Source organism: Pieris napi, chromosome 23 (genome assembly GCF_905475465.1).
Source record: "Pieris napi chromosome 23, ilPieNapi1.2, whole genome shotgun sequence".
Lineage (NCBI taxonomy): Eukaryota > Metazoa > Arthropoda > Insecta > Lepidoptera > Pieridae > Pieris > Pieris napi.
This window is the reverse complement of record NC_062256.1, coordinates 327,832-343,028: the sequence shown is the minus strand read 5'-3', so window position 1 is coordinate 343,028 and position 15,197 is coordinate 327,832. Positions and strand designations below refer to the sequence as shown.

Below are 15,197 nucleotides of genomic sequence, written 5' to 3'. Positions count from 1 at the left end.
TGTAAGCGCAGCTCTCGTCGCGGTATACTGTTGGAGTACTTAAGCTCGGCGAGATTTACGCAAAATCCTCTTTCCTCCGACAACGAACTGGGACCCACGAATAATCTTCGAAGCAAGAAACAAGAACAAGGCGCAGTTTCATTTCAAGACAACATCCTACAATTACGCACTAGCAGGGGTGCGTGGGTTGAGGCGGTGCCAGCGATAATTCGAACCGTCTCGACAAAACGTACGTAGTCAAACCCCACCTGTATTCAAAGCCGCGCCGAGGTTACTTTGGTTACTGCACGGGTGTTCTCAATCGAACATCTAAACGTATAATCCTGTGCAGGCCCGAGTCTCTGAGGTGTTGTGGGGGTTGGCATCAACAGTAATAATAAAAAGAAAATTAAGACAAACTTAAAAAGTTTGGTCCTTGTGGCATTGTACCGTGTGACGCTGGCAGCATTTCCTAGCTGTATCGAGATACTTATTCGTTGAGCGAGGAAAGCACCAGCTCTGGGGTCACCACTCACCGGTACTATCTACCAGGCGCCATCTTAAATCTTTAATTAGCGACTATGCACTTGATCCCCACGGCCCGAGAGTTTCTCCAAAGGGAACAAAATCGAAGTTGGAGGAAAGACTCTTGTACTTAAGCCGTTTATTATTTTCCGCCTGATCTGCGGGCGTGCCAGCTTTTCTGCTTGTCCGAGGAAGGTGACACGAGGCTAACGTATCCACACAAGTAGCATCCCAAAGCCCGTCCTATCTTTCAAGGGATTGACGACATCTGATCGTCTCTACCGATGCCTGAGCCAAGAGAGCGATGTATGATATCTCTCTCTAATAGTTAGAGTTTCAGTTTATATAACCATAGCCCATTAATATCGTATGTCCTAAAAAAACAAAAGGAGGGCTTGTATTGGTTACTCTTTCGTTTGTTTAGTTATTTTTGATAGGAACTTATTACATTTATATATTCTACCTAGAATTTAGAATCTAAATCTAGATTAGATTAGAATTCTTTACCGAAGATATGTATATTAGAAATAAGACTATCAATATCTAAAAGCGAAAAGACCGTGTTTTGGTTTTTAAAGTATGTTTAATAAATTCAGTTCATTTTTAATTTTTGCACTTTAAAAATTATTCTCGATCCCAATTTTATTCTATTCATATGCAAAATGCCTAGACGAAATTTCACGCTTCATATTGTTTATTTATTGTCGGTAAAATAAATTAATAATTAATTAGGTGCTTGTGGTGCTTCAAGCGTTCGCCTCAGGTACCTGTGTGTTATATTGATAATTTATTTTATAGGCAAGTGATCAGATTTCTTTGCCACGTTATTAATTTTTAGGTTTAAATGTGCTTAATATAAAATAAAATTGAAATCCTTTGTCCACACCAATCAAACTTATCTTCAGTGGTATAATTAATTTAAATTCAAATTTTACTTTTGTGGCTTCTACATCTACACTTATCAAATTGTATAGGTATTACCAAAATCATCTTGGCCATTACAAGATAACATAAATATATATATATATATATATTTATTAATACAAAATAAATTAATTGAATTGAATTTTATACTGATTGATTCACATTTCATTGGATTTACAGATGTATGAGTGCTCAATCACGCTACTCCCTTTCGTTCCCATCGTGCCTATATAAAACTATAAGAAAAAAATCAGTGGCGCTACAACCTTTTTAGGTCTGGGCCTCAGATTTATGTATCTGTTTCATGATAATATGTCAATCTAATAGGCAAGTAGGTGATCAGCCCCCTGTACACATGCCGTCGACTTTGTTGGCAAGCCGGTTTCCTCAGGATGTTTTCCTTCACCGTTCGAGCGAATGTAAAATGTCCATAGCCGGGGATCAAACCCACAACCTCAGGGATGAGAGTCCCACGCTGAAGCCTCTAGGCCAACACTGCTCATAAATATATTGGGGGTAAAAATATTGGGGGTAAAAATATCAACGTAATCTTGCATCAGAATAGATCTCGTAGCTAAGCGCTACGCCACGTAGAGTCAACGTAGATCACTGTTTCCCAACGTGGGGCCCACGCCCCACTAGGGGGCAATTTGATTGTTAAGGGGGCTATTCGAAAGTTTAATAAAATTATTTGGAATTTTGGTTTTTAATTTTGAATACTTCCTGTGTTTCTTTAACAATTTCCTAGTTATTTCTTCCTAAAATCTATCATTTAAGTTTCTTAAGTGAACAATTAATTTTTTTATATTAAAAATTATTAAGAATCATACAAGGCTAAGGGGGGGGGGGGGGGGGCGCATGGCGAAAATCGATTGTAAAACACTGTTAAAATATTGTTAAACGTGAATTTTATTAAAGTAATATTTTAGATCAAAACAAAATTTGAAGATGACGTTGTGCGTAGCAAGCACTCAAGGATACAGGTGCTTTTTTAACAATAAAATGTTAGTTACATTCGAAATAACATATTACACGTGTGTGTGTACGTTTAGCGTAGCTTAAGACGTGTCTGCTGTTGAAATAGATCGTTTGATTTGGTAACTGCCCTGCGATTCTGTAACTCACTTTTCGAACTCACACAGCGGTTTTCGCATCGGCGGTCGCTCTCAAATCAGTCGTGAAGCAGTCATTTTATTATTTGGCATTCTGAATAGGTGGGAGCTTGTAGTTTATTGTTTATTAGAATGCCAAATCATAAAATGACTGCTTCACGACTGATTTGCCATGGGAATAGTAAATGATCAGTTTCTGTGTTATCTTATTCATGTTTAGTTCTCTTTTAATAAGATAGAAATAATATAAATTTAAAGAAGTATTGAATTACAAAATTTCTATATTACTGTGCTTTGCTGTGTGAGTATCTCGCCAGCTCTTGTACCTGTTCTATCGACAAGCAGCATATTAAAGAGGATTATAAAAAGTTCTAGGTGCCGCATCGTATTCCACTTGGCCCAAGACTCTCCACATCGAGAGAGATTAAATATAGAACGTTTCATGGGTTTTTGGAACGAAGTTCCTTATCGCGCGTTGTGAAAGGGGGCTAGACGGAAAAAAATCTTACGAAAAGTTGTCACGACACTTTTTTGCTATTTGCTATTGTAATACACCGTATCTCGTCCGATCACCGAAGTTAAGCAACGTCGGGCGAGGTCAGTACTTGGATGGGTGACCGCCTGAGAACACCTCGTGATGTTGGCTTTTTTTTGTAGGGATAAGAAATGAAAATTATTTTTGGAATCACTTAACTAAATTAGTCTTGTTGGAACGAAGTTATCGAGCGTTGCGAAAGGGGGCTAGACGGAATAAATTAAGACCAAAAGTTGTAACGACACTTTTTGCTATAGTTGTTATATTTTACATTTTCGATTTAGCTATCGCCAACGTCCATACCACGTTGAATACACCGGTTCTCGTCCGATCACCGAAAATAAGCAACGTCGGGCGAGGTCAGTACTTGGATGGGTGACCGCCTGGGAACACCTCGTGATGTTGGCTTTTTTTTCGTCGTAAGATTGGTGTCGAGAAAATCTATCATACTGTTATGATACCAATTAACATATAAATTAATCGAAAGGAATTTCGTTCCATCCGGGTGTCCCTTGACACCTCTAAAGTTTTTATGTTTAGCTTTTTAATAATAATATACTAACACTAGTCCGTAAGTTTATACTAACATAATGATGGATTATTTTATCTGAACAAATAAATAAATAATAATAATAATTAATAAAACCATAGATAAACATACATGTATTTTTGTTGGTTATTATTTAAATATTAAGCTTATTATCCCTATACAACAATGGCGTTTGATTGGCGTTTCGTAGAGATGTGGGATCTCTCTGCATCTTCTACCGCATTCACCATGGAGAGTGTTCGGAATAATACCTGCAGCTGAGTTTCATCATCGGACGTCAAGGCAGAATACAAAATACCATCCGTATCACATTGACGTCCGTCGTTCCACAACGGAGCGTTTCTTAAGGCAATTTCTGCCGCGCACCACCACTATGTGAAACTAGCTGCCCACTGGAGAAAAGAGCGTACCAATTCTTAAAAGGCCGGCAGCGCGTTTGCGAGCCTTCTGGCAGTGCGTGTGCCCACGGGTGACGGTATCACTTAACATCAGGTGAGCCTCCTGCCCGTTTGCCTCCTGTAACATAAAAAAAGAACAAACAAACACATCGGCCTATATGAAATGATCATTTTTCCTCGTGTTTCAAGTATTTACCAAAAAAGCAATAAATTAAAAAAACACGTCATAGTGTTGTTTGTATATAATTTATTATGATACGATAAAATTAAGAACTGCTTGTTTGTTTGTAGAACAAATTTGAGAGCTATTCGTTGAATAAAAAAATCCTAAAAGAGTATCGAAGCAGACTCATCGAATCTTGGCTCTTTTGGAATTATCTCAACAATAATGTGGATGTTTATAATTCAGTAGAAATGGGCTATAAAAACTATTTTTGTATGCATAATTGAGAAATCTTTGGAAATGGTAAAAAAGATCAGTGACGCTACAACCCTCTTCCCTCTTGGCGTAGGACTCAGATTTTTGTGTTTGTTTTGTGCTTATTATTTCTAATTGGCAAGTAGGCGATCAGCCTTCTGTGCCTTACACACGCCGTCAACTTTATTGGATCTAAGGCATGTCGGATTCCTTACGATGTTTAACTCCCCACACGAAGGAGAAGAGGAAGGGGGAGGAGGATTAAAAGTACATAAAAAAAAACAAAGATAAAGTACAGAAAGAGAAGTTCAGACCACCTCTTCCAAGCACAGCCGAAGTTCGAACCTACGGCTTTAACAGTTGGAGCACGGTTATGCCATAGAAGGTGGTAAATTTTAAAAAATAAAATCTGAAATATTTATTAACGGGATTCGCCGCGGGCTAAAACTAGTCTATAATTAAATAGATAATATATTAGCGATATAGATACCTAAGCATTCACTGTGAACAAACACAGATGTTTCATTGTTAATTGTAACCTTCGAAAAATGTGAGCAAATAATGTTAATATTTAGGTATGTGAGTTAAAAATTAGCTCGAAATAATTAATTCTTTTTTTTTCGAAACGAATGTTGTCAGTTTGTAGAAAAAACAACTAGAATTACTATAAAACATAAATAAAATGAAAGGCATGACATGACATGAAATGAAAGGACGTTTTAAAATAAGAAAATTAGTTTTAAATGTTTTAATATATCTACAATTATGGGATTGGGATGGATTAGTTTTAAATGTTTTAATATATCTACAATCAAGGAAATCAGTCAAGGCTGACGAAAAATATATAATCTGACTATTTCCACAAGCCGAAGTCAGAAAAATTGGTCGATTAAGTTTAATACGTGCGTCTGCGTGATGCCTATATTAGTTTAAAAATATTAACTATGAGTAATATTAACATAAAGTGTGTACTTTACAAAAATCAATAAAATTAGAATATCATCGAAGTAAATCGGTTCTTCTGGTTAATTTTTGTCTTTTATCATTTATAAGCATTTTTTTAAAATTATTATATAATAAATACAAGTTCTAATTCGCTGGTTTTGCATTTATAACTTTTATTTATATATTAATAAAAAAAATATAATCTACTATATAAAAATAAGTTGGGTTTTCCTTCCTGACGCTATAACTCCAGAACGCACGAACCGATTTCCACGGTTTTGCATTCGTTGGAAAGGTCTCGGGCTCCGTGAGGTTTATAGCAAATTTCAACAGAAAAGCGGGATCACCAAACGAAATGTTACATAAAACCAAGCCATCTGGTGGCGAAACGGAGTTCGCCGAGTTTGCTAGTTTAACTATAGAAATTATTGAGAAATAATCATTAAAATGATTTTATATCATGTACTCAATGCATTCCCTTTACGCATAAGAGAAAAGGGGGTAAAAAAAATGGACCAAGAAATTGACCAGCAAGTATTACATTATTATTCCTTGACCTTTTCTTAACTCACATTTTGCATACTCAACTACCTCTACTAATAACGTTGACTTTACTTTCAGACAGATGGCAGGAAACCGTGAATTTTTCAATTTAGTCTTGGGATCGTTGATTTGCTATAAAATCGAAATCATCTTTAATCTGTTACATACTGATTATAATTCATAATATTATTTCCAATAAACTATAAGACAGACAAATAAACATCACGGCGGGAAAAACAAAATATTTTTTTTAATTATTAGTAGGTTCGATAGCATTTTAATACATTGAAAGGGAAAAAAGTCGTCATAAAATAATTGTTTTAATTATTTAAATTAGGCTTTGCTTTTGAAGTTTCTATATGTGTCGTCTGGGGACCCTTGTCCTTTGTCTTCGGTATCTCCGTTTGTTGGTGTTATCTGAGAATAAAGGACGAGTTCATTGATATAAAAGGAGAACAATTAGTCAAACTCGTGAGAATATTGAATTCAAACCCATATTCTTAGTTTGCCAGAGGTCTTTGCACGAACTTTACGATAGGTCACGTCACGTTTTCGTGACGTCTTCCGTTCACATTAGTTCCGTTAGTTTCTACACCAGTGGCGTGACAATAGGGTGACAGGGCTGGCAAAATGCCACGGACCCCGACCCAAGAGATATTATGTTCTATGGATGAATGGGAAGTCTCCAATACGCATTGAGTTAGCGTGAGGACTTCAGACAATTCCATCTCGCCTAAGAGAGTGGGACATATTATACTACGTGTAATTGAGTTGAGTTGACGCTGAAAACCTTGAAGTTTATTAAAATTAAACTTGTACAACGTGACGATTTTTACTGATAGGGTCCCATCAAAAGAATTTGTCACGGGCCCCAGATGGTATTGTTACGTCACTGTGTTCTATTCTAACCAATGCATGTTCATGGTTCCGTTAGGTTCAAGTAACGCCCACAAAGCGCTTCTTAATATTTCCATACAAAAAGGTATCTATACTATGACGAGAGCTATTATTAAAAGTAGCGAACTGTGGAGGTCTTCTCTTAAAGATACGATTAGATACTGTTTAAAAGAAGAGCATACTCCTTCTAAGTATGCGTATTATAAGGCCGTATATTATATATTATTCATAAGGTCGGCAACGTATCCTTGTGTTAATGGCCTGCGGTAGCTGCCTAATGGCTCTTTCGTAGTATGTATTGGTCAACTGACAAATTAAATTTTTTTTTCGTAAGACCTCAATCAGAAATGTAGTTGTTGGAGCTGACCTCACCTTATGAGAGTAATGAGTAGATTGATATTTGCTTCCAGAGTCTAGAGCTTGCATGGTAGACATTGAATTTTCAGATGGCAACACTGAAGTGATTAGTCCATGTATGGCATACCTATGAACAACAAATTTATAAAATAATAACGCCGCTATGATATACGGATTCCGTTCTTTGGTATTCGGCTTCGGAACCAGCACAACAAACTTATTCATTTATCTGCTTAAACTGTACAATGTCACGTAAATGTAATGCTTAGAATATCACCAGTATAAGATCTTTTTAGCTTTAGATTGGGTGCTACCTACACATGAACGTAAAATACAATTACATATATTATAGGGAAATTAAAAAGTATCGAAAAAGTTCTATATAGCATAGATATAACGTTTTCCCGTAAGTACTGTAAGATACTAAAGAAGTGGTACATATTGAAATGATATTTCTCAGAATCCATTGAATGAGTTCTTGTAGCCACCAATAATATTTATTACAGTACCCTCACACAAATCACCGTAAAATACTCCTACTGTACGTTCATTAAACTACGATCATGAAATCAATTAAACGTTTTGGTAATCCAGATATCAACTAACATCGAACCCGGTGTAAATAACTTCTTACCCACAATATTCAAAGCCCAAGTCGGCCATTCGATTTCGCATGTCCAAAGATAGATGTGGGTAAAGCCGCCCATACTGCTCCAGTCTCTCCACTCCACTCATGTTGTGAGTGTGTTGTCGAACAACCGGCTTTCTGTGAGGGCCTATGTATTTACTGAAATATTTGATTTAATTGTTTCATAATGCGACGAAAACATTTGGCTTGTGTATGAGTGTACGGGCCCTCTAAATGCCTTCGGGCAGACACATATGTACATCAGTTTCATTTTAGTCAGTGAGACTACCGTGTTTGGCACATGTTACGATTCTTAAATGTAAGACATGTCTGTTTCATAGCGCAAACATGCTTAGAGTTCATAACACAAATACATATATTATACATAATTAAATTCGGCCAGTTCTCGACGCCAAAGCATAGTACTTACGTATAAGATACTCCTGGTGTGGTCTTGTGTCTTAAGTTACTTGGATTAGTAGTATTTTCAGTAATAATTTCCTTAACTTTTTGCTCCAGGATTGTAGAATAATACAACTTATTGGAATCAAAGTTCATGTCAACTATCATATGAAGTTTTTCTTTCTGGGACATAAAAATACATATTCACTTAACAATTTAAAAATAAATTTAAATACAAAATATAATCCTTACTTTACACGTAAATACGTGTTTAGTTATTAAGTTAATATTGTTATTTAAAAATCTCGTAAGTTATTCAAAGTATTCTATTCGGTTCCATGGAAATAAACTGTTTCGCTTTGGGAGGCTCAATGTTATGAAACTGTATTAGTAAAACGGAAATTGTGTATAAATTGCCTCACTAGATTGTTCATGAGTTTTAAGATCTAATGTAAATATAATATAAACCTTTAACTTTAACGATAAGATACTAAATAGTATAAGACAATGATTAAATTTTCCGAAATGAAACCTAAATCCAAAAATGTAGCATAACTTTTCCTATTTTAGATTTTTAGGACTTTTTTAAATGTTTTTATTTTTTAATTGATATTTTTAACCGACTCACAAAATACGAAAGAAAAAGGAGGATTACTGAGTTCCGGTGATTGTTCTAGCGATTTGGAGTATAATTGGAAGAAAAAGTGTCAAGTTAATCTCCATTAGGTCTCTAATAAAACTACAAGGAATAAAAATTCTTCCGCGTATGCCTGGTATGTTTTTATTTCAAATTAAAATAAAAAATTCTTGAATGTGCGTTAAACAAGGCATGTGCATGAAGAGCATAGAAGTGCGCATTTAAGGGTGAAAACATCGTGAGGAAAGCGGCGTGCCTTAGACTAGCAAAGTCGATCGTGTTAGGCATAGATCACCTACTTGCCTATTAGAAAAAGGAAATGAGCATGAGGCAGATACAAAAATTAGCCTAGACCGAAAAGGTTGTAGCCCCACTGGTGAGATCGTGAACACAAAAACTAAAAATGTAAGCGACTTTGTACGGCCAAGCAAAACTAACATAAAAATCTGGGCGAAGAACACTTTTTATTCATACCTCATCATTTAGTATCTCAATGTACTCTGGAGTTCGTCTAAATCTTTCAAGAACTGACTTTAAGTCTTGTCCATATAATTTTCTGGCTTCCAACTCCACGTCGTATTTTCTACTTTTACAATCCATTTGAATAACTGAGATTAAATAATCCATTTATTAATCTCTCAAACGAGAAAATAGATTGAAATGAAACTTCTTTAGGCGCATGAGAGTAAAATTTTTACGGAACGTCACGTTTTTGTCGAAGAAAAGGGAGAGAGCGATTGAGAAGGGAGAATTATCTTATAGAAAGTATATTTTTAAATTAATTTTGTAAAGAGAATTTATAAAATATTAGTATTTTATATTTTATGCAAAATAATTTATTGAAATCTCAAATTACGAATTGTAAATTAAAATGATACACGTGTTTTTATTATCAAAGATATAAATTAAACATAGGTATTTGTTGTTACTGCGCCTGTTTCATTGATTGATTAGTAAAAATATAAAATCATTTGGGTCAATCTCCCTTTAGGGAAATGTAAAAAGAAAAAAAGTTGGGAAAACCTTTTTTTTTCATAGAACAGGAAGCTCATCTGATGTTAAGTGATACTCGCCGCCCATGAACACTCTGAATGGCAGAGTGCTCGCGAGTGCGTTGCCGGCCTTTTAAGAATTGGTACGCTCTTTTCTTGTATTGGTTCGAAAATAATTCAATGCTGCCTTGCGATTCTGTAACTCACTTTTTGAACTCTCACAGCTGTTTTCGCAGCGGCGGTCGCGCTCAAATCAGTCGTGAAGCAGTCATTTTACGATTTGGCATTTTGATAAGGAGGTAGCTTGTAGTTTATTGTGTGAGTTCAAAAAGTGAGTTACAGAATCGCAAGGCTGGTTCCACAAAGTGGTGGGCGCGGCAAAAATTGCCTGCTCAGTTGTGGGTGATAAGGGTGGAATTTCGTATTCGTCTCGTCGTCCGATTATGAAACTCTTATATAAAAATCCAGAAAAGCTCCTTGGTAAATGCGGTAGAAGATGCAAAGAGACCCGACATCTCTAATCAATGCCAAGGGATCATGCCGCTCGGAAAGAATTGAAATTGGGAAGATTGGAATTGGGAATTTAACGCAATTTTCAGGACCCATTCGAGAGTTAAATCCTAAGGTTTTCAATTAAATCTTATGTCTGTAGATTTCTACAGTCGAGCATGGTGAACTAGATCAATGCGGTGCTGGCGGCTGAAAGAATATTTTAAATCGGTCCAGTACGTTTTGAGTTTATTCGTTACAAACATACAATAAAACTAATGCTTCCTCTTTGTAGTATTGGTCTAGGTTGAATCTATATTTACTACTAAATATCCTTTTAGTAACTCAGTTGCATTTATAAAAATAAAGGTACTTACTAGACGATAATATTATGCCATATACAAATATTAAACACATTATACAAGGTTGTTTCCGTCGTAAAATATATCGAATATAAAAATACGTCAATATTCTACATGAATTCTGATAACTTCTTATACATTTAAATGCATAGACACTAAACAAGCAACGCGCCCTGGCTTTTCTTAGTTCAATATTTAGACAGGTGAATCACAATTAATTTTAAATAAATACAACGTCATATGCTTCATTTAAAATATTAATTCGCATTATTTAAGCAATATAAAGCGTGTAAATGTTATGCGTATTTAAAAAAACATCTTGCTAATTTTCAGTGCCTGTGACATCTGGTGTACTGCAAGGCTCAATTCTTGAATCCCTACTTTTTTCCATGTTCATCAATGACATAACGCAATGCTCCAATCATTGTAGATATTTACTTAGTGCTGACGATTTAAATCACAAGTAGTTTCTTCATAAAATGCCGTCTGCATCCAAGACAACATTTTTATTAAAGCGTCAAGCTTTGATTTTACCAGAAATAAAAATATAATAGCGATTAAATTTTGCCTAAGATACCAATAACTGAGATCAGTTGCTACCATCACAGATCTCGGGGAGTTAGACCGTAAATAGACCCTTGATCCTCATATAGACCAATTGGTAAATTCTGCTCTTGGTATGCTAGAGTAAATGTCGTGTCTGTCAGGAACATATATATAAATCCCTAGTGCAGCCCTATTGTAATACGCAAGCCCAGTATGGAATCCTTATTACTCCATCTACGAGTAAAGAGTCGAGGCTACCCAAAAAAAGTTCTTGCTCATATAAGAATGACTTTCACAAAATAGATCTTGTGTGATTACGTCATAGTTCAACAAAATATGTTACTCTGAATCGCTTGTTTTGTCATGGTACAAAGTCTTAAACAACTTTTATGAGTGGAATTTATTGCTAAGATCACATGGAAGCTTACACGGGATTTTTTAAGTGTTAGGGTATAAATTAGGGATTCACTTTATATTAGCTGTATTAAGACAAAGGGGTAGGTATAATAAAGTGCCTTTTATGTTAGTTTAATTATAAATATCTTCAAAAACTCCTCTCTTCCCGGCGATGGGAATGGATGTCCTACCAAAACCGCCTCTGAGCTTGTATCTTTCTTCTGCCTTCCGTAGTTTAGGCTTGATTCTCTGTTGTCTCTCCAAACTCTTACCCCAATCGTACTTTTTCGTAATGTCATCGCGGATTTTCACAATTTTATTGGGTCTAATGGATCGCCAATATTGCTTCCCAATCGTAAAGCTGGAGCATTTCTTAATGATGTATCTAAAAAATATACAAAATAATTTAACACGCACACTGCTTTCTAGGGAATAAAATTAATTTGTATAGCTCCAGGCTTTGATTAAAATTAAATAATTCATATTTACATATTTGGATAAATAATATCAAAATTTCACCTTGTTTTATGCGAAACACGGCATTTCGCCTCAAACTGAGGAGTAGCTGTTTCAAAGTGTCCTCGTCAAAATCACCATCATAAAGTAATTCAGGAGAAGATCTGAAACAAAATAATAAAGTTATAAAATTCAATACCTAATTTATATATTTTTTTGTTTGTAATAAGTTAGTGCGTGTAGCAAAGTACAGTATTTATTGCACAGTTACACACCGTACAGGTCTACAGACGTAACGACGTTCTAGACATTGATTCACTGAGGTACAACCAAAGTCAAATCGTAGTAGAAAAATAGTAGTACAAACTCAAACCCACCGTTTTCTCATGTGACTCCGATAATCGTCGATAATTTCTGGATTTCTTATAAAATGAAGTCTTTCCCTGTTATCGTAATTCTTATCTTCTCTCGCGTCATAGTTCATTTGTAATAAACGCATCATTTCAGTCAGTTTATCCTGTTCATCACTTCTTTTCAATTCTGTATCTGTTAAAGCTAAAACGTGTCGTTTAAACGCTTCGATTATTAAATTCACTGGTAAATTGAGAGAGACCTGGCTTCTAGCCGTATATTAGACCGTTTTTAGAAACAATTGGGATTTTCAGTGTTTAAATTAATTGTACACTTGTTAGCTGTGTATTTTAATTATTTTACTGGAGTTGCTTAAAAATATTTTCACTTATGTGAAGTTTTTAATAAAGATGAGTGAAAACGGTTCATTGTGCGACGAGTAACGGTAGAATTTAGACATAGACATAACATTTATTACAAACGAAAACACACACACATAGACACACAAAATAACAATACCTACTTAAAAAGAAAAAAAAAAGAAAATAAGACATCAAAAACAATAAAAATTAAAAATAAAAATTAACAAATTCCCTTTTGCCATTCGGTTCGCTTCCAGTGCGCAATTTAAGGCTATAAATCTGTACCTAATTTGATTTTATAGTTGAAGTCATTTATCTATTTCTGCTGAGCCATCCTTAGAAAACGAACGAAGATATTTAACTGACTGAGCTAAAACTGAGCTATTATCAACTACGCTGTTGGAAACAAAATACCTACTTTGTAAGTACTTAGATTTCCCAATGTAATCATCATCGTCACGGTTATTTAGGAGATCGATAAAGTTGATAAGATCGTCATTGTTTGACTTCGGCAGGAAATCCGTTGAACTTACACTAAGGATGGTGGTAACTGAAAAGAAATATATTAAAATCGCTGATGCTGAATGCTACTCGGCGACATGCGACTAGTTCTAACTTCCACAAGTGTAGCGTTGGCAATGCGTCGCACACTTTATAGTTGTAAAAAGAGACAACAATAGACGTTTTGACATTTTTTCTCGATGTTTTCGGGCTTGTCTAATTTCATAGAACTTAAAATGAAAGATAACTTCTAATATCCTAAACATTATTTCCATGTTATCTAGATAGTTTTAGTTAAGTGTGCCATAGTGCAAGTGTGTGTTTCCGCATTTAAACGAATTACAGAGCTTTTTGAAATATTTACATTCGACTGAAAATTTCTGGTTTTTTTTATGTACGCTCAGTGTACATCAACTGGTGTTATTTTATGTGGGTTAAAATGTTTTCACCCACAGACAAAAAAAACGGTGGTGCTACAAGTTTTCATGTAAAGTCTTAGATTTCTGTATTTGTTTTGTGTTAATTCTATATCTTATCAGCAACTAGGTGGTCAGCCTTCTGTGGCTGACACACGCTGTTGCCCTTTTAGGTCTAAGGCATGCCGGTGTTTTCGCGATGGTTTCTTTCACCGAACCAGCGAGTCTGAAATGCGCACATAGACAGAAACATTGGTACATAGCCGGGGTTCGATTCTACTACCTCAACACACTCAAGCCACTAGGCCAACACTACGCACAGATTAGATTAAGCAGATTAATATAATTAATTCTATAGTCTAACTTACCAAAAACAATAAAAAACAACATTATTTAGGCATTTCCTTGCCAAAAAATTCAAGATTCAAAGCCTTTATTTTTAACTAATACATAAAAACGAAGTAATAAAAACTACTAAAAGAACAAATCAAATTGCATTGAGATTTTATTTTTTATGACACTATAAAATATCAATACTGAAATAATTATGTTGAATGAAAAATATGACATTAAGTTTTATATTGAATAACACGTGATGCTTCCAAATCATTTTATTATTATTCAATAATTATACTCACAGTAAAACTTTGTACGAAAACCTTTGTACATAACATGTGACATCGTTAAAATTAACTTTATTTTCCCAAAATATCGAGTATTTTATATAATATAATAATTAAATAAAATAAAATATATGATTAAAATAATATTATATAAAATTAAATATAATAATTTTATATGATATCATACTCGAGTATTTTTTATGAAAATGTTGTAAAAACGCTTCAGCGCTCAAATTGCATTTATTTCTTTGAGTATTAGGTTATTAGCCCTCTTTGTCAAGTGGATTGTGTGGTTTAAAGCTTGCTGGTCTCCGAGCAAGTCTTAATTGGGCATATAACAAAGTCTATTGTTTTAAAATAAATAAATAAAAAATATTTTAAAACTATGAACGTTACCTGTAATTTTCAATCTTTCCAGTGATTCCAAACTAAATCTACTATATAAACGAACTACAGCTCGCCAGCTATTGGACTGTGAGATGTGTGTTTAAATTTATATGTATTAAATGTCAGCAGTATGTCTAGTCTATGTAGTGTAAGTAATAAGTATGTAATTCCACTAGATTACTAAAAGGTGAGACCTACAAGATATATTTTACTGCACCAAGATATTTAAGGACAGAGCCATGGGGGTAGGATCAAAGGTTCAAGGTAGTGGGATCTTAAAGCTATCGGGCAGGCTCTCCGCGATAATTATGGGCTTGAATGATTAATTGGTTAAATAAATCAGTTGACTTTGTTACAATAATGCTATCACTTTATGTTACACTGTAAGCGTGATATATTTATAACAATGCCTGGCGTGTACGTTTCTGATAATTTATCATTACATGTCAGAAAACACCGATTTCGG

General features: G+C 34.8%; 1 protein-coding gene and 1 non-coding gene across 4 annotated transcripts; one reads left to right on the top strand and one right to left on the bottom strand.

Annotated features, from left to right (window-relative positions):
- The first annotated feature begins 3,364 nt into the window (after positions 1–3,364).
- On the top strand, positions 3,365–3,483 carry LOC125061655. The gene has a single exon (XR_007119068.1). It is a non-coding gene; the product is annotated as a 5S ribosomal RNA (ribosomal RNA).
- A 2,300-nt stretch (positions 3,484–5,783) lies between these two features.
- Positions 5,784–15,069, bottom strand: LOC125061357. 3 transcript variants are annotated; one of them, XM_047666756.1, is made up of 10 exons: positions 14,090–14,278; positions 13,223–13,354; positions 12,469–12,637; positions 12,155–12,255; positions 10,709–12,020; positions 9,325–9,458; positions 8,242–8,396; positions 7,818–7,970; positions 7,199–7,310; positions 5,784–6,346 (listed from the first exon to the last, which is right to left on the bottom strand). In XM_047666756.1, the coding sequence occupies exons 5-10, from the start codon at positions 10,746–10,748 to the stop codon at positions 6,263–6,265; spliced, it is 678 nt and encodes a 225-aa protein (XP_047522712.1). In that variant the 5' UTR covers positions 10,749–12,020; positions 12,155–12,255; positions 12,469–12,637; positions 13,223–13,354; positions 14,090–14,278; the 3' UTR covers positions 5,784–6,262. The 3 variants fall into 3 exon arrangements, 2 of the variants coding, with proteins under 2 accessions (XP_047522712.1, XP_047522711.1); XM_047666755.1 differs by having other exon boundaries at positions 12,469–12,646; positions 14,090–14,275; XR_007119037.1 differs by lacking the exon at positions 14,090–14,278 and adding an exon at positions 14,741–15,069 and having other exon boundaries at positions 5,798–6,346; positions 12,469–12,646.
- Positions 15,070–15,197: the final 128 nt, after the last annotated feature.